General features: G+C 38.7%; 2 protein-coding genes across 4 annotated transcripts in view; one reads left to right on the forward strand and one right to left on the reverse strand.

Annotated features, from left to right (window-relative positions):
* Window positions 1-209: 209 nt before the first annotated feature.
* Window positions 210-10,687, forward strand: ATP6V1D (ATPase H+ transporting V1 subunit D). The gene is made up of 9 exons (XM_068398338.1): window positions 210-372; window positions 3,142-3,259; window positions 4,437-4,516; window positions 5,856-5,923; window positions 6,607-6,651; window positions 7,122-7,225; window positions 7,653-7,719; window positions 9,198-9,276; window positions 9,914-10,687. Exons 1-9 carry the CDS (start codon window positions 332-334, stop codon window positions 10,053-10,055), a joined length of 744 nt encoding a protein of 247 aa, XP_068254439.1. The 5' UTR covers window positions 210-331; the 3' UTR covers window positions 10,056-10,687.
* Window positions 10,688-11,749: 1,062 nt separating this feature from the next.
* Window positions 11,750-18,451, reverse strand: part of PALS1 (protein associated with LIN7 1, MAGUK p55 family member) — a 58,138-nt gene continuing 51,436 nt past the window's right edge. For 2 of the 3 annotated variants that reach the window (XM_068399227.1, XM_068399226.1), the window contains 3 exons: window positions 18,227-18,429; window positions 16,833-16,943; window positions 11,750-14,676 (listed from right to left, as the gene is read on the reverse strand). In XM_068399227.1, the coding sequence (XP_068255328.1) occupies window positions 14,500-14,676; window positions 16,833-16,943; window positions 18,227-18,429 (491 nt within the window). In that variant the 3' untranslated portion in view covers window positions 11,750-14,499. Of the gene's footprint in view, window positions 14,677-14,842; window positions 15,036-16,832; window positions 16,944-18,226; window positions 18,430-18,451 lie in introns of all 3 variants that reach the window. The other variant, XR_011048032.1, reaches the window with a different exon arrangement.

Below are 18,451 nucleotides of genomic sequence, written 5' to 3' on the forward strand. Positions count from 1 at the left end.
AGTAGAAGGCCACCCTTTGCTAGAGCGCCCCCTGGGACCGGGAGCTGAGAGCGACGTGGGCGGACAGAGTCAGAGACCTCCGGGTGGCACAAACAGACCCGGGAGCCAATTACGTCTCTTCCTTCCCGTCCCCGGGGAACACGTGACCGCAAGCGACTCGCGGCGGAGGCGGGTCGGCCCGCGACGGCATCCGGGTGCTCCGTCCGCCAGGGCACCGCCTCGCGCGGGGGCGGGGACAGCAGGGCTGCGTCACGTGACGGCGGCGGTGGTGACAGCGGTGACAGCCTGAGCGGGCCCCGCCGCCGCGCGCCCGCCTGCCCCCGCCGCTACCATGTCGGGCAAGGACCGCATCGAGATCTTCCCCTCGCGGATGTGAGTGTCCGCCGCGCCGGGCCGGGCCGGGCCGGGCCGGGCCGCCCCGCGCGTGAGGGCGGGCTACGGGGGCGCTGCGGGCCGGCCGCCCCCCCGTCCCCGCTGCGCCGCGCCGGCTGAGGGGCGAGCGGCTCCTGGGCCGCCCCCTGCGCGGCCCCGACGGGGTGAGCGGTCCCGGTGCGGCGGGCGGGCCTGGCTTGTGCCCCGAGCACAGCCGCGGGGGCGGGTTAGCGCCGAGGTGGGAGCGGCGGGGGCTCGGGGCCGTGCCCGGGCCCGGCAGCCCTGGGGGGCGCCGCCGGAGCGGGAGCTCTCCGGGCTCCCCGCTCCACGCCGCCGGGGAGGGTCTCCCTGTGCGCTTTGTGCGAAACACTTGGGTAAGCGGGTGAAGGCCGCATCTTCTCTTCAGTTTCTCTGTTCAGGCTCAAAATCAGCTCTGTCAGCCGTCAGGGGCCATTGCAGAGTCCAGTACCAAGATGCAAGCAGCTTCCAGTGGGGTGGGGGGGCTACTTAAAATCGTGCAATTACACAAACCTTTATTTTAAAAAGAACAATTTGTAGAATGTATGTGTAAGAAAAAATGCACAAATCGCACCATAGCTTCCCTTAACTTTTTAGTGTACGATACTGCTGTGCAAGAGGTTGACCGTAAAGTGTTAAAAAAGAAGAAGGAAGTAAAATGCATAAAGTGCAGTGGACAGTCAAGTAATTTTCCAGATGCTGACGGCAAACTATTTGTCATGAAATCAGATGTCTCCTGACAAGGCTTAGAAAGCTGCCAACATTGGAACGAACACAAACAATTGAAACTGATCTGCTAATGTAATTGCTGTTTTAATAATGCTGTTCAGTTTCTCTTCAGAACTCTCTAGGACAGAAAGACTTTGCCTTAAGGTCAAAGGCTGTTTCAAATCTTCTTGCATACAATCGGGTTGATGCCTGCATGTAGCCTTTATAAAAAGGTGCCTTGCAGGACAGAAAACCTCAAATATAAAATAATAATTATTCCCCCATGTATGAGCTCAGGACAGATGAAATAACAGCTTCTATGGAAAGATTAATACATTACATGGTAAAGGTTCTGTTTTGAAACTTAGTTCGGAAATAAATTATTGCATATACGAAGTCATCTGGTCTCGCTCCTGCTCTTCGGCAGTGCTCTTTTCATTCAGTTTACATGTCCAAGGAGGAGGCACTTCAGTCACTTTTAAAAGGTATCTGGTTCTGTGGGCTGATATGTCATTGTGGCAAGAAGGTGATGATGTACAAAGGCTTAATATTTACAAGCCTTGTTTCAAATGAGGTAATAGACCAATAATGTGGCTGATGTTTAGAGAGGAATGAAAGTTAGGATGATAAATAAAGATGTTCTGCCTCTGCAACAATTATTTTTTTTAACTGACAGAACAGAATTTCACAAGGTTTGGTTGTGTTTTGTTTTGTTTTTTTTTTTTGTCTCTATGAAGTGGCTTGCTGGTATGAGCCTCTTCTGTGCTGGATATCGTCAATTACAGAAGCTGCTCAGTCTCCTGGACAGTAAACAAGACTTTGTTTAATGCACTCTCAGAGCCCGTGAAATCTTGCTTGAACTAGAATGTCAGCCAGTCTCTGGCAGGTGGTGAACAGAGAGAACTAGTTAGTTCAAGGTGGTGACAGAGACCAGCTTGTTGTGAAAGTAAAGCTGCCTTTTTTACTCTTGACTTTGTTTTTTTTTTAATCATAAACATTCAGAAAGTATTTGTGCTTTTCAGTTATAAGTATTTGGTAGATATTAATGGAGCTATTCTCAGCACATGCCAGTAGATGTGGGAAGTAATGGATTCCACTGTGTAGGTAGAATCTTTATTATACATACTTTTTCCAAGGTCAGAGAGGAAGTGTATAAGGCTTCTCTTCACATAGAGTTGACTTGAGTCATTGTCGTTTGTGTGTAGTGGCTGCATGTACAAAGTGGTAACTTAAGTTAGCACAGCTTGTGTTTTTTGTAGTATAGCTCTTGCTGTTCTAGTTAACTTAAATCAAAAAGATTCTTCAAATTAAAATAGACTCCACAGCAGAGAGGAACACAAGGTTTGGATCCTTCTCTAGTTCCTAATTCCATACAAGAAACGTGTAAGTGTGCTACTGGAAGTAAAGGATATACAACGCTACAGCTAGCTTACTAATATCCCTTCTAAACTGATGCTACTTCTGATTGTCTCAAATAGCTTGCGAATCTTCTGTGCAGCACATGAAGAGATGACTTTCTGACTTTCTTTAAACCAGAATGTACGACTGCTGAATCTTGTTCCTCTGTAAAAGAAGAACACAGCATCAACAGTTATGATCACATGAAGAATTTGCTGTGTTGTCTGATTTTGAGAAGATGACATAGCAGTAAAAGAGCTTAAAAGCAATACCAGTGTCACACTGACAGAGGGCTTTTGGGGTAATTTGATTTCTGGTACTTGTAAGTCATCAAGAAAAATGAAAATTCTTATTTCATATTATGGAAGCACTGAAAAATGACTTGTCAGTTTTCCATGATCTTTGACTTTGCAGATAATAACCTTGTAATTCTCATTGATGATGATGATAAATATAATAAATTCCCTTGATTTGAAATGGGAATGTAAAATTCTATCCTGAAGTGGCCATCCTCTTCTACTGCATTGATGTGTCTTGGTTGCTTCATAATTTCAGTCATGTCCATGTCAGAAAACTTATGCAAAGTTTTTTCCTAATCCCTTCTCATGATGCAGGACATTTTTGTTTATTCCTCTGTTGTAACAGGGCTCAGACCATCATGAAAGCTCGTTTGAAAGGAGCACAAACAGGTCGTAACCTCTTGAAGAAAAAATCTGATGCTTTGACACTTCGATTCAGGCAGATCCTTAAGAAAATTATTGAGGTAGGTAAATCAGAATTTTCCTCTGTTTGACTCACTTTATTTGAAATCTGTCTGTTCCGTCAGTTGTGCATTCCCATTCTGCTAGCTTCATTAAATAGGCTGGAATGTAGGACGACATTGAAGATAACCTGGTTTCTGTAAGTGAGGCTACTGAGGACAGATGAGCAGAGTTATGTTTTTCTGGCTGCAATGATATAGAAATTTTGTAAGATTTGTAAGATCGTTAATATTCTTCACCTCATTCCAACCAGTCCTAGGCTCTGCTTTTGTGTCCGAAGCTCCCTTTCATCTCCTCTACGTTACAGGGAATTTGCTCTGATGCTGCCAAATACTTTAGGAGTATATTTAACATGTAGCCCCATTTTTGTTGCTTTATCTGGCTTGACAGGATACTGCAGACCTGTAATGTTTCCTGCATGACTAGGTATGCTAGAAAGCAGAAGTTTTGTCCAGATGGAACTTGTTCCTTTATGAAGAAACACCGAGTCCTGCTTCTTCCTTTGCAACATGAATGACAAATCTAAGATACTCAGTAAAGCCTAATGCGGCTTGTTCTGTTCTACCATAGTAGATGGGTTTTACTTGTACTGTTTTGTCTGCAGCTGCTATGATATCCATGGTTAGGAGTAGTGCTTTGTTGCTGTGCTGTAGACAAGCTCTTGGCACTCTCTATCTTGTTTCCTATAGACTGTCTAAAACACAAAGGCTCTTGCTTCTCAATAGCATGTTTTCTAGCTTCAAATGTGTAAAAATAGGGAAAAAATGTAGTGGGAGGAGAGTGCAACTTCACAAAGCCACATACATTTGTACATTGAAAACCAACTTCAGCTGTCTCATAGTATTCAGTACAATATGAAGTAAGAGTTTTCCCACTGAGCCATTTTAGTGTTGCGATTTAACCCCCCTGTAGCAGAATTTCGTGATTATTAAGACAGACAAGTCTTTTGCTGTTTCTCTGACTTCTACAGTGGGTCAGTGAAACAGCTGAAATATTACTTTTTTTGCCAGTCACCTGGGAATTACGATTTGCAGTTTGAGAGTAAGCTACATATACAGGACCTTCTCACTCTCTAATTTCTCATTCTTCTCTTTATGCTGTTGGTTATTTATCCTGGAAAAGGAGTAATGATGCGCCTTGTATTTGCTGCCTCTTTTTTCTTTTTTTTTTTGTAAACAGACTAAGATGCTGATGGGTGAGGTGATGAGAGAAGCTGCCTTTTCACTTGCTGAGGCAAAGTTTACAGCAGGAGACTTCAGGTGAGGATTGCTGATCTTTTGGATGTCCTACCCATGAGAAGGAGCAATCAACAAATTGTTGATTTCTCTTTTGGAAAAGAAATAAAATTCTTAAATGCACTTTAAAAAGAAAAAAAAAAAAGACTACATCACTGCATGACAGAGATAATTTACATGATGAAAATGTATATTCCACTGGAAGCTAAAAAAAGTGGAAAGATTAACAGAATTTATGTACAAATCCTTGATTTGAGGTGTTGCTTTTTGCAGCTTGGAATCTAAAATGTAGGGAAACGATAATTTATAGCGGAGTATTAGACTATTTATTATTTTTATCTTTCTTGTTAATTTGAGGGCTGGATGTAATTTGTGTTATTTTCTCCCAGTAAGTCACACAGTAATTTTACTAATTGTTCTAACCTCCTATCTCATTGAACTCTTGTCTCACTAGGGCTAGTGAGGGCTGTATGTGAGAGGGGAAACAAATCTTTTTCCTCCAGTAGGATTTTTAAAAAATTGTATTTTAATAAATTCTAATTCTAACTAGGGTGTCTGTGTAACTCATTCAAGCGTGCATAAATCTTGTAGAGTAAAATTGAGGAAGTGTTAATGATTCAGCTGATGGTACTGCCAATTAATGGGGAAGAACTAAGTCATTGGACACGGTAGTAATCTGGCTGCTGCTGGAGAAAAGTCTTTTTGCCCTTTCATTTGGAGAGGGTGCTGTTTCCTGTCCTAACCAGTTGCAGTGTTTAGTTATAAACAATAGTTAGATTCCACCCTGTAAGCAGACTACTTCAGTAGAAGAGTTGGCTATAGTGACCGGTTCTTGGAAGACCTTAAGACACTTTAGAATTCTTCAAGATGAATTGTGGTACAAACTTAAGTTTGTTAAGATGATAGAGTTAGTGGGTAAACAAACTCATAAACATTTTGAAGGAACAAATACATACAAACTCAAATGAACAAAATGTTGTGGCCTTGGTCTGCATTAAAGCCTTGAAATTCCTTCACTTTTATTGGGAAAAAAGTCTCACAGGTTGATTAGAATCAATGTTATTAAAATATTTTAAAGTAATTTGCCAGTTAACTGGGTAGTTCTTAGCTATGCTTTGTATACTTGGTCTAAGACATTTCTAACATTACATTTCACAGACTCTGCGTCTTTTACATTTCCAAACTTTGCTGGAAACCTATTTCTTTCAAAGCTTCTGTGTTAGCTTCAAAGTCTGTGCAATGAATTGCATAGGGAACTGAGACAAATCTTTACAGCTATTTGATAACTACTTCATCTTGTATATAATGACTTAATGAACCACTTCAGTTTTCGTGATTAGGATGTATGTTTTCTTCTTTACAGTACCACTGTGATCCAAAATGTGAACAAAGCTCAAGTCAAGGTCAGAGCTAAAAAAGACAATGTAGCAGGTGACTCTTTTTCAGATTATGAGTATTTTAACTCTTAAGGGAATTGTGGGAGGAGACTCTGAAATATGCAGGAACATGTCCAGACACCGTCTCCTTTATTTCTCTTATTCATCTAACAGTAGGAACACTTGTAATTTGCTGTTTTTTTCCACATACTGCATATAATTTTTATATTTTGTTATTTATCTCATAAAATTTGAGTGTGCATAAACTGCAGTCCCAATTTCTAGATCTTCGGACAAAGCATAACTTCCATAGAGCTTTACTGAAAAATAGATCAGGAAATTAAGTATGAAAAATTAAGTAAGTTTCAGGAAATTAAATATCAGTAATTGTCTATGAAGAAAAGAAGAAACATAAATCAGGATTGAATGCTTAAAATATTCCTTAAGCACAGGGAATACATTACTAAACAGAAACATAATAAAACTGAACACTGAATAAATTGGAATACTTCCCTGAATTTTTATGTGTCTAGACCTCTGTGACCTCAATACAATTCTGAAGTTCCACATTAAGATGTCAGAACCAGCATGACTTAATCGTTCCAAGCTATATAGGAAGATTTTGGAAACAAAGCTTCTGAACTTACATAATTTATTAGAAGCAAATAGGGTGAATTGTACTTAATAAATCTATAACCCTTTATGTCTCTTACACACATGGTTGTTCACTTTTGTCAGGCGTAACCTTGCCAGTCTTTGAGCATTACCAGGAAGGAGGGGACAGTAAGTACAAAACAAGTATTCTCTATCTTACATGTACTTACGGCTGTTCTACGCTAATATAAAAATACTTGTCATGTCATGTCTTGCTGATAAGTCAGTTTACATCATAGGCATAGGTGTACTTACTTCCTCTATGATGCTTTGCCCTGTTCCTGTGACACGGAGGGATTATTAGGAACTGTAGTGGATTTTAATTTCCTAAGTCAGTGAGTTTTTCAGATGAGGAGAAGGCTTGTCTTGAATTACCAGGTTTTGAGATGGGTAGGTCTTACTGTGGACATGCACAACAATGATCTGTAGTAACATAAACCACTATAAAGACAATTTGCTAATGGGCAAAGGCTTTAGCTTGTCACTTGCTTAGCTGTCTGTATTCCTGTAGTTTGTAAAGTACTAATTTTTATCTAGTAAGAAAACACCATAGTAGCAATAGCAACAAACATTATTTGAGGATTTTTTTTTTTCTCCAGGCTATGAGCTGACTGGCTTGGCCAGAGGCGGAGAACAGTTGGCTAAGCTGAAGAGGAACTATGCCAAAGCTGTGGAACTGCTTGTGGAGCTGGCCTCCTTACAGGTTGGTGGGAGGAAAAAAAGAATCGTTGATTTCTCACTGTTGTGAAACGAAAGTAACGTAGTCTTAGTGATTGTAGCTTAATACTTTGAGCTGTACTATACTCCTTTAGTCCCGGTACTGTACAAAGTTGCAAACCTTTTCCAGCCATAAAACAGAGTTATATTACCGCTTCAAAGAAGTCCTTATTCCTTACTGCCAAGAAGAAACTTTCTTTGGGGAGTTGATGTTTTTTAACTGCTAATGTGCAGTGTTTAGCGTGCTACTGACATGAGTAGAAAAAATTCTCCTTCTATCAAGAATGTAGTCTATAAAGCTACATTACAGACTTGGCTTTGGCTTTCTAGTGCTGTTTGGTTTTGTGTATAGAATTGATAGAAATGGTGAATTTGCCTTGTTATGTATTAATTATTTAATCCCATTCCATCAGACATCCTTTGTTACTTTGGATGAAGCCATTAAAATAACAAACAGACGTGTGAATGCAATTGAACATGGTGAGTATTTTTCCATTTGGGATGCATAATATTTTTCTGTCTCCATGCAAGATGAGGAACAGCGTCATGGAAGCCACTCTTCTTTTGACTGCTTTCTTGGTAGTAGGATTTCTACTTCCTACTTTTCAGTTCAAGAACTCTTCAGAAAGCATTACAATGAAGCATATTGCAAGTAAGAACAAAAATTAAAAGCCCAGTGGAATGGACTGGAGTACACAGAGATAAATGAATATGCAGATGTGAAAAAGTAACCAGGAAGTTGAACAAAGGTTTCACAAACACATTCTGTAGTCTCCGCTAGTGACTTTGACTTATTTGGTCAAGTCTGCTGACTACAAACAAAAGACAGGATGTTTCTATGTGTTAAGATGTTCTAATAGCTAGCATAATAGCTTCTGAAACTGTAATGGTGGTGTCCAGGGGAGAGCTGGTGACTTTTTTTGTTGGTTTTGGAAGGGAGCGCAGAGTAGGCATCCAAAGAGAAATCTTCGTAACCTATTCAGGTTTGTGGTACAGGAAGCGGAACAGTCCTAATATCAATACTATGGTATTTTTCTTTCATCTGAATTCCTTATCCTTCCCATTCTCGTTTGTAAATTTGCTTCTTGCAATTTCTTAAGTACTACCTATGCACAATATTGCTATGATTCCTTTTGCTGCAGTATCGAGGGTGCTTTGATTATTTCAGGCTCCTTTCTGAGTTGTTGATAGCTCAGATTTAATCATCTTTGTATGTATGCAGTAACTTCTTTCAGTACATGATTCTGAACTGTCCTTTTCAGTACTGTTTTTCATAGACTTGTTCCTTTGAATGTGCAGGCCTTATCTGCAGCTTATCACTCTGCAAATTTGACTGCAGAAAAGGTTTCCTTTGCAGCCATGCAAATAACTTTGGTAGTGCTGATAACAGCTTTTCCTTTCAAAAAGTGATTCTGACACATAGGTTGCCCAGTTGGGTTTTAAAGCTTTGTTTAATGTCTTACCTCCTCCCTTGTGATGGTGTTATATTTGAATATTTTTTTCATGATGGCTTTTTCAAACATATATCATAATTCTGTGAGTAAAAATGCTATATTGAATGGAAGTTTCTGACAGAATGTAATGGAAGAACAGAGTTTTAATCCAAATCTTGCCCACCTCTTGCAGGATTTTTTTTAACCACTTCTATGGGGAGAAAGGACCTTACAAACAGTCAGATATCAGTGCTTACTGATTCCATTGCATCTTTCAAAAGAATGTGCTGTGGGAGATTCTGTGATGTTCAGAGTCCTAGGTTAGTCCTGGACGCACTGAAGAAAACAATTTTGTGTACTTGTCCATAATGAAATAGTATGATCTTCCATGAAAGACATGTAAATTTCCCCTAGCCAAAAGAATTACTCAATTGACTGTAAACAACCATCTATGCACTACATTAGATACATTAGCCAGGAAGTTAACAGCAGTCCAACAACTTCCTTTTTTATATTTTTTTTTAGTGATTATTCCAAGGATTGAGCGTACTCTTTCTTATATCATCACAGAACTGGATGAACGAGAACGAGAGGAATTCTACAGGTAAATATCTAAAAGAAGACGAGACTGGTTTCTTTTTCTCAAATAGACCATTCCTCAGAAGGGACTTAAGAGAACTATTCACCAAATCTGGCAGTGAACACTGTTAAACATGAGCTGGTTCTTACTGCACACTGAGTTTCCAGAGCTGGGCACTTGGAGATGTGCAATTACTTGTCTGAAAGTTACAAATGAATCCCTGTTGCTAGGTTGTACATAGCTGTCAGTATCATTCTTACAGAGGGAATGATGGGATGCAGTACACCGAGGTGTTCTGCTTTAAGGACACCTCTGCCATAGAGGTCAGTGTTCTGGGCTACCTGAAGCAAAAATGTCAAACCTGAAATGAATTAAAGAAGAATTAACTTCATTAAAGACAAACAGAGTAGTATAATGCAGTGTTTAACGTCAAGAATATAATTTATAGTTTGGATGAAGAAATTAGTTAATCGCCAGAGATGAAGTTTTTCAATAGCAGCAGCTAGCAATAAAAGCCTTTTGCCATTTGTTACAGGGTTTTCGTTTCCTAGGGAACTTTTCCAGGCAGCTTTATCATATCCAAGTTGTATGGCATCTTTGCTGCTAGCCTGTTCTATGAAAACATATTTGTTTCACAGTTAAACCACATTTCTCTTCACAGGTTAAAGAAGATCCAGGAAAAGAAAAAAGTATTGAAAGAAAAATCTGAGAAAGAACGGGAGCTACGGAGAGCTGCTGGTGGGGAACGTGAACCAGCCAATCTGTTAGCAGAAGAGAAGGATGAAGACCTTCTCTTTGAGTAATCCCGCACAGTTGTTGCATATGGAGCAGGGGAGCCAGAATACAGAATGTCCTATTACAATGTAATTCAGGACGTGTTGCCTCAGTGATACTTACGTGGCTTCTCGGTTGGTGTGTAAGTCTTGAGCTGAATGGACTGTGGATTTCTCCTGGGAGATTAGAAATCTGGGAACTTGACTGTACCATAAGAGGAAAAGGAAAGGTGAGTCAGGTGCTTTACTATCAGGAAAGCCTTCTATTGCATATTGTTTCTTCACTTATTAGGAATGACTGTCCATAGCTGTGGTTTTTACAGGATGGCTCTGGATTTGCCTAATCAGATGCCTCTTCAATTGCTCCCTGTCCTAGTGCAAGCAGAGGAAAGTGTTATTTAGGGAGGGAGATGCATGTAATGTTCTTCACTGCTGAACTATTAATGTTGAAGTTGCATAAAGCAGGTACTGGCACAGCTGAAGTCAAATGTCAGTGAAGGCAACTCTAGTTTTCTAACCTGTTAATGAAATCCAGTCTTCTGTGATTTATTTTTGTTGCACGATTGTTACCATTGGCCTAAAACATCTATGGTTTTAATTAGAGGGTCTGCCAACTTGTGTACTGTCTGTGCTAGAAAAAAGTAAAAAGTTTAAGTGTTAAATATCTGGTGTCTGGCTCAAGTTGCTAGAAGATGGTGGTCTTAAAAGCTTGTCATGTTGATTTCAAAATAAAACCTTCGCTTCATCTCCTACTGCCAACTTAGAATCCACACTGGGCACATCTCTTTCCAGCCTGTGCCCACATTAGCTTAACCTTCACTGCTTTAGATAAGAAACCAAGGAGAAGTGGGTCCCTCCTGCGACACGCACATAGAAACTCTTCTAACTACCCAGCTACGTGTTGCTCCAAATCTTCATTGTAACCAGTGGGTTGGCAAGCAAAGCAGGGTTTAACATACAGTAGTCCATCCTTGCTGTGATTCTTCATGTCCTAGGGCTGATTGGGGAGTCAAGGAGAGGGGCTGATAAGCTGGCTGTCACTGAATGCTGCTCAGTTTGAAGGGCTGTTTTCCTAAAGACACTGGTTTGCAATCGCCATAGCAGTAATACTAGTACCTTGTCTCTAGTACTACTAGTCTCTTCAAGGTAAGCATCTTGTCTTAAACATGATCCAGCACTTAACTGCAGATGCAGGGTAAGTGCAAGGACATGAATTTCTATTAACATTTTAAAAAGTAATTTCATAATTGTATGAAGCATGAGGCCATTTCTTTTCTCTTTTGAAGCTGAAGGCAGCACAGCTGAATAGTAACACCATACTCTTGTAAGATACAGGTCCAGCTTGAAAGAGAGAAACTGTAGATCTGAGGACATGTTGTTACCTCTCCCACTGGATGCATGACAACAGAAGGAACAGAGAACATCCTCTAGGGCACTGATGGGTCAACAGCATCTTCCACACATTTGGCAAAATGGCAGAAAGAAGACTCCCAAGATCCACTAGAAGAAGTAAAATTGTACAGTGATTTATTTTAAATCTAGAAATATTTTACATTTTTACATTAGTGTGCAGTTCATGATGTCTCAAAATACAGAGTGCAGATACATGTATAAAAGTACAATGTGGGGCTAACCACAGGTCTCAGTAAAGTTACCTTAATTATTTAAGGCATTAAACCCCCCATCTTATATTTTAAAAAGTAACATATAATTACATTCAAAAATTCTTTTATGCAATTCAGATAATGTTTTATTTTTAATTAAATCTGGACTGGTACAAATGCAGATACCCTCATTTCAGTCTGATACAGCTCACTACAAAGCCTGTGGAAAGGTTGAAGAGTTTCACCAGTGAAGTTTGCATATTCTCTTTTACTCTCAAGGGAATTAACACACATTCTTCATTAAAGAAGGCAGAATAATTTCTTACACAAGGTAGTTCTAAGGTCCAAGCTAGCAGAAGATGTACAGCCAGGTACATTTCTCAGTGCTGCTCAAGCCTTTCCTTTCAGCAGGAAACAAAGGTAACATTGGTTATAAACTATCATAGCACCTCTCAACACAGATGTCGGTGAGTATTGTGTGCCTTGGGAATTAAAAGAGTAGAGCTGAACTTCAAGCAACATTCTTTAAGTCTACATTAAAAAGCTTATTTGCTTCTGTACGCCATTTCAGAAAAACTAGAGACACAAACATTAGTCAAATACATTAATGGCATGATTTACTGTGACTGACGCTGCCTATGAACACTGAATACCTAAGGGGGTTCAGCAACCTTCTTGAGCTGATTGTGACTGCAAGAATTTGGACAGTATCTACACAGCTGAGCTAGGTCACCCTTAATGAACACATTTACTGCTTTCCACCTTCTTGTCAACTATGAAACAGTCAATACCAAGAAGCCTAATATATCTAAAATCATCTTTCTTAAAAAAGGGTAGAATCAATACAATATTTTGTCATCTATCAAACACTCACTATCCAATATACCTGAACATTGAAGTTGTCATAAACTATGAATTAAACTGAGAACATGCCTGCAATGTGAGGCAAAAAGCAATTATTTTGAATATCCAGCCCTTAGGCCAACAGCTAGCACATTATTTCTAACACTGACTTGAACTATAGATATTAAAGTTTCCAACCCCTTTTCTTTCTGAAGGGTCATTACTTATCCCCACTAACTGCTTAATTGCTTTTCAGCCCTAAATACTAATTAAATCAGCAAATAATTTTGCTTTCTAACAAGACAGGAATGCACTCCATACTTCCATTTTTCAAAACAAAAATGTGCTGAATGTTAGTTCAGTAACTAGGATAGTTATCTGACAATTTCTTTATATCTGCTGTATACTTCGAGCTCTCTATTTAACTATGGGTGTGAATTTGTTCCACTAACATTCGAAGAAAGAATATATGCAAGACATAATGGAAAAAATCAACTACTTTTTCATCCTTCAACATTAGACAGGCGTGAACTACACATTGACGTAACTCCAGTGTTTTATCTGTAGGAACAAAGAAACACTATGGCTAAAATTAAGATATTCACAGTCAAGGTTCTTTGTGCTACCCAAAACCAAAACAGCCAAGATACTACTATTCAATTAGCTTCAGCGACAGAACAGCCCTACTGCAGATGCGTAGCCTTAGTAGTTAAACCTCCACAGCTCTGAATCATGAGAATGCAGAGATGTTGCGATCTGCTTTGCAGAACACGCTAGGATACAGACAGACCTTGCGTTTTGTTCACTTGTTTCAAGTCTTTTGTTTGTTTTAACCATTACAAATATTCCCCTTTCTTGTGACTTCTCAGTCAGTTACCAGTGTTTTACACATACTTGCACTGCAGTACTGCGCAAATGCAGGACAATATGTTGGCTAGTGAATTACAATACTCATTTATAACACAGTAGCTACATTCAGCTATTTTAATTCCAGTTAGTTATCCATTAGACCAACAGCCACAAGATGAACCATTTGCAGAGATTAAAAAACCCCACAATCTTCCACTGTTCAGCACATCAGTCTACTTTAGTCAGTATTCTGTTATAAAACATGAGAACTTAAGTGGACTTTTAAGCAGTATGTCTTATAACTATATATTTTTCACAAAAATATAACCTCTGCCTTTCTAAATATCTCTACAGATCTGTGGAAAACAGCGGCTCCAATCAGTCAATATGTTTTAAAGAAAATTCCATAAAAATATCACATCTAAAAGATCAATATAATATTCATCTTTGATTGGACCTAAAACTAATGTGCAGTCAAATCTGATTTAAAAAGTCTGACTAAAAAGACACAAGGATTGAAGTATTTACATTATACACATTTTCCAATTACAGTGCTATTAGCGGAATGTTTGAGAATTAAAATATTAACTCAAGCCTCACAGGGCAGCTCCAGACCACAGCAGCATCTTCATTCTGTATATTTTTTGAACAGGAGAGATTTCTCATTAATATTAACATTTTTCACATGTAGGTTATTTCTCTGCCCAATGATCTGTAGAATTATGCTCCTGAACTACCATCATGTCCCACAAAGTCATTAAGTGTTAAATAACATTCATAACTATGTGACAGCATGGACTGTATATACACACACACACACTTAAAATCTTTGATTTCATAAGGGTGATTCTAGGTAAAAAAGGTGGATTTATGTATAAAAGTATAGAATCATAGAAGTAGTTGCTAGACAAATCTTTCTGAAGCTTTAGAATTTAGTACTGACAAGGTCTCCATTTCTAGACCACAGAGAAAGAAGACTTGGACAATCTTTAGATCAGTTAAATCGGCTCACAAGCTGATTAGCGTATTTTTTCAATAATACGCAATTTCACTGGCAAAGGATGCAGCTGCTGAGGTCTAGAGCTCACACGCATTTATACTAGAATCGGGCAGACCTATACACGATCTCCTTGGAAAGATTACTAGATTGAAGTCCATTTGTCCTTGGAATTGCTCTCTCATCGTAGCCAGGTAGACGGCACCCACTGGGGTTCTGTGTCAAGTTTGTTTATTAACCGAAGTAACTCTTGATACGCCTTATCAAGATCAGAATTCACAATTGCAGTATCAAAGTAGTGGCCATTGTTCTGTTCCATCTCCCTTGTCTTCTCTATGATTTCTCTCAGCTCTTCTGGCTGCAATCAAAACCAGAGAATTAGTGTATGTGTGTAAGCCTCTCCCCCACCACAACAGAGCAGGGAAAGGTAACAACTCAACTCAGAAAAGTCTTTTACACAAATTTTCATGGTATTGCTACCAGCTATCGAAAAGTTTACAATAAGAATGAACCATGATACATACTTGAAAGCTAAGGGCACTCAAGAGAATCCTTTCTGATTGGCCGTAAGTGGCAAACAAGTAAATAATTGTCCCAGACTGAAGTAAATGAAGATCTAGAACTGCTCATTTTATGACATTCATCTTACTGATGCTCTTAAATCATGTTTCTAAAACATAAGTCAGGTTGCTAAGACCACTGTCCTTCTGAAAGAGACTGGAGATGGCAGAGAGAATGAGAGAGGAAGTTTGAATGGTATAGAACAAGACAACATTCCTCCGAAGATGTAGCACTACAAACACCAAACAGTCAAAGCCAACAGTTATCGTTGAAATATTTTCACCAATAAACAGCAATAAGAACCACAGTGAGAGCTATACATATAAGTTCATCGAATCACCATAGCATCAGGTAAATGACATTGCAGAAAAACAGAAAACATCATTTGGGAGCTGGAAGGAACTATGTCAAAAGCAAGAATATTGCAGATGTAGGTAAATGATGCCCAAGGAGAAGTAGAAATGGTCTGTTATACTTCCAAATGTTTTTAAACTTGGATTCTAAAAGTGTGTTTCTTCTTCTCTTCTGCAGCTTATTTTTATATTATATAAAGGACTATTCAGGTATAATTTTTGAGATAATTTTCTAAAGAGGATATTTTCAAAAGGGACTTCAGGCCTTCAAGATTTTTTTTCTAGGCATTATATACACTTAAGAAAAACCAAAGCCACACACAGGCATACACGCAAGAAATACTCTTTCCTTTATCAGGGGAAGGAGTTTAACACAGTAGCATTTACCCAGCTGAAATAAATACAACTCCAATATGATTAATCAGAAAGAAAACAGGCATAGTTTGACACCAGTAACAGTGTATTAATTTTCATTGCAAATGGATTCCTTGATTACTGCGATAAAAAAAAAACCAGGACATACATAGGATGAAGTATTTATGTAAAATAAAGTTTCATTCATTGCATAACCAAGAAGGAGGAAACATGACCATTTAATGACTTGTGATTATATTTGACTCAGGCAAATAAAAAGAAAAAAGGAAAATCTCTGTGTTTTAAGCCTTGGACTTCAATGGACTTTTAGATCCTATATCCAGACAATACATCACTCTTGCATCAAACAAGGAGAGCAAAACAACACAGCAAGGTACAATTCCTGACCAACAGCCGTATCAGAAGTCCCTTTGAGTTATGCTGGGAAGACTGTTCTTCTTCAGTATGAGCTGCATTATGTTCAATCAGTACTTTGAAGATACTATGGTGGCAAAGTGCTCCCACCAACCACTGTGGGGTAGATTTCAGTTAAAAAGCTGAAGATCAACATATTTCATTATCCTAGCAATAAGCACTTTGCATCTCATAAGCTGATAAGGACCTTTTCTGAGCTTTCAGACATCCTGGTTTAATCTAAGGGTTTCAATTCCATTCTACAGAACTAACTTCTCATTAACTGAATGATCTGAACTGGATAAGCTGAGATCTTGACATGACTCTGGTTGAAACATGAAAAGTGATCCTACAGGATCAAGATTAAACTAACTTTATCTGAAGAGTTTTGGAATACATTTTCAAATAAATGTTTTTCCAAGGGCAGATAAGTTCTCAAAAGAAAAACAATAATAATTTGCTCCCTAGAACTACTCTCAGGTTTACTTGAAGACAAAGTTGGGTTTTCCACAGTTTTGAAATAAAGGGTCATATTTTTGTACCCAAATACAGGGACCACAACTAAGACATTGTACCCCAGGATTATTAAATTAGCAGTGGATTCCCTTGCCTCATACCTCTCATATTCTGTTAGGCGAAAGCATGCTAAGCCCTTCCCTTAGTACAGTACTAACCTGGGGCACACAGATCTCTACACTGCTTTCCATATATTGTCAGTACCATTACCATCTCCCAATTCCAAACAAAGAGTATACGAATTTGCTTACCAAAAGCATTCCAGATCTGTAAATAAAAAGCAGCATGGTTTCAGAAGAAGTATTAGACACATTACCTTTGGGTTTTTCCCTTCTTTGGCCAATAAAGCACGTAATCTCTCTTGTGAGGGTGGTGCAACAAATATAATATATGGCTTCAAGTCAGAATTACGTAGTGTCTTCAGTGACTGCAGAAATAAGATTTATTAAATATTTAACAGTTCCACACATGAAAAGGGCATTTAATAATGCATTATTCACATGCTATAATTGATAATATACTCTTCAAACACAATGACAACTGTACAATGTATTAGCAGCAGTATAATTAACCATAACAGTAATATCATCACCACTCACGAGTTCAGTCACCATTTCCTACAAAATTGATATTCCAACATTTTTCAGCTTTATGGAACCCAAACATTTACTTTTGTTCAAGAATACTCTTCATAACTAAACTGAATGAACTTATCTTTTGGTATTTAAAAGCAAAAAAAAAAAGTCACCTACATTGAAGTAACTTTCCTTACAATGCTAAGGAATGGTATCAGCTTTTAACAGAAAGAAGACTCTATAAGTACTACAGTTTAACCTTTTCTGCTTTGAAGATCAAAATACAAGGTATCAGATGCACTACTACTGTATGCTTAGCATATTTTTTTGGCAGGTTACATTTATATTAAGAGATGGAAAATAAAAGGAACCAAACTGTAGTTTGATTTTTTCAAAAGTTCCTTCTATGTGTCTTGGGACAAGCAACCTTTCTCTGAGATATTTTTATACCCACAGAATTAGATCAAGTGTTATGAACTTTCAACTTATTACAGGCTTTGCGATACTCATAAGCTATTAAAGTATCACATGGTCCTAAGTGATGATGGCTAATTATAGCTTCAATACCACCAGACTTCGCTGATGTGTCTGAGTTTTAGGGCTGCTTTTGCAGCATCTTAACAACAGTAGACCTCATACATATCGTATGTATTAGAAATGGGCTGTGTTCCAGGACTCTGCGTCTTCCCATGTTTGACTAAATTTCCAAGTTGAGGTCTGTATGCACAGTTTCTCTCTTCTATATCCATCATCAAAAGGTCATATAATCAGAAACAACTTCCTCTCTGTCTTCAAAAACCTCCAAGCTCACAAAGTAATTGGAAGACTGAGACACAAATCTTATTTTAATTAATTTTTCAATTCAGATAGTTCTTACCAGCTTTAAGTATCTGAAAACCAAGGCCCCTATTACCTTTAGCACAGAGAAGATGTATATATTTCCAAACAAGGAATAAGAAGGCTGTATTCATAACACACTAAACAGAGTTATCTGAACACCACTGAAAGAAAACTTGGAATAAATATTAAAATGGACCTTGAAAACACACTTACTTTATATAAACCAAATACAGCTCTTTAGATTTTCACAGTAGCTTCTACAACTAAAATATGACAGGCAACAGCTTTGCCATACCTGAGTATGAAGATTTAAAAGGCATATCTTGCCAGAGTTGATCACTTGCCGCACTGAGTCTATGCTAGTACCATAGAGGTTCTTTTCAAACTCTCCGTATTCAATGAACTTCCCTGCAGCTATGTCAGTCTCAAATGCCTGTCGGGAAACGAAATGGTAATCCCTGCCAGCTACTTCAGTCTCTCGCCTGCTCCGAGTAGTATCTACAAACAAGAGCAACAAAAA

The sequence above is a fragment of the Nyctibius grandis genome, chromosome 4, assembly GCF_013368605.1.
Source record: "Nyctibius grandis isolate bNycGra1 chromosome 4, bNycGra1.pri, whole genome shotgun sequence".
Classification (NCBI taxonomy): Eukaryota; Metazoa; Chordata; class Aves; order Nyctibiiformes; family Nyctibiidae; genus Nyctibius; species Nyctibius grandis.

What these genes read in the sequence shown, in the direction of transcription:
- ATP6V1D (XM_068398338.1), top strand. Translation starts at nt 332, where the DNA reads ATGTCGGGCAAGGACCGCATCGAGATCTTCCCCTCGCGGAT. An exon ending in GAGATCTTCCCCTCGCGGAT is followed by an intron (nt 373 to 3,141) that starts GTGAGTGTCCGC and finishes CTGTTGTAACAG; the next exon opens with GGCTCAGACCATCATGAAAG. An exon ending in TTACCAGGAAGGAGGGGACA is followed by an intron (nt 6,652 to 7,121) that starts GTAAGTACAAAA and finishes TTTTTTCTCCAG; the next exon opens with GCTATGAGCTGACTGGCTTG.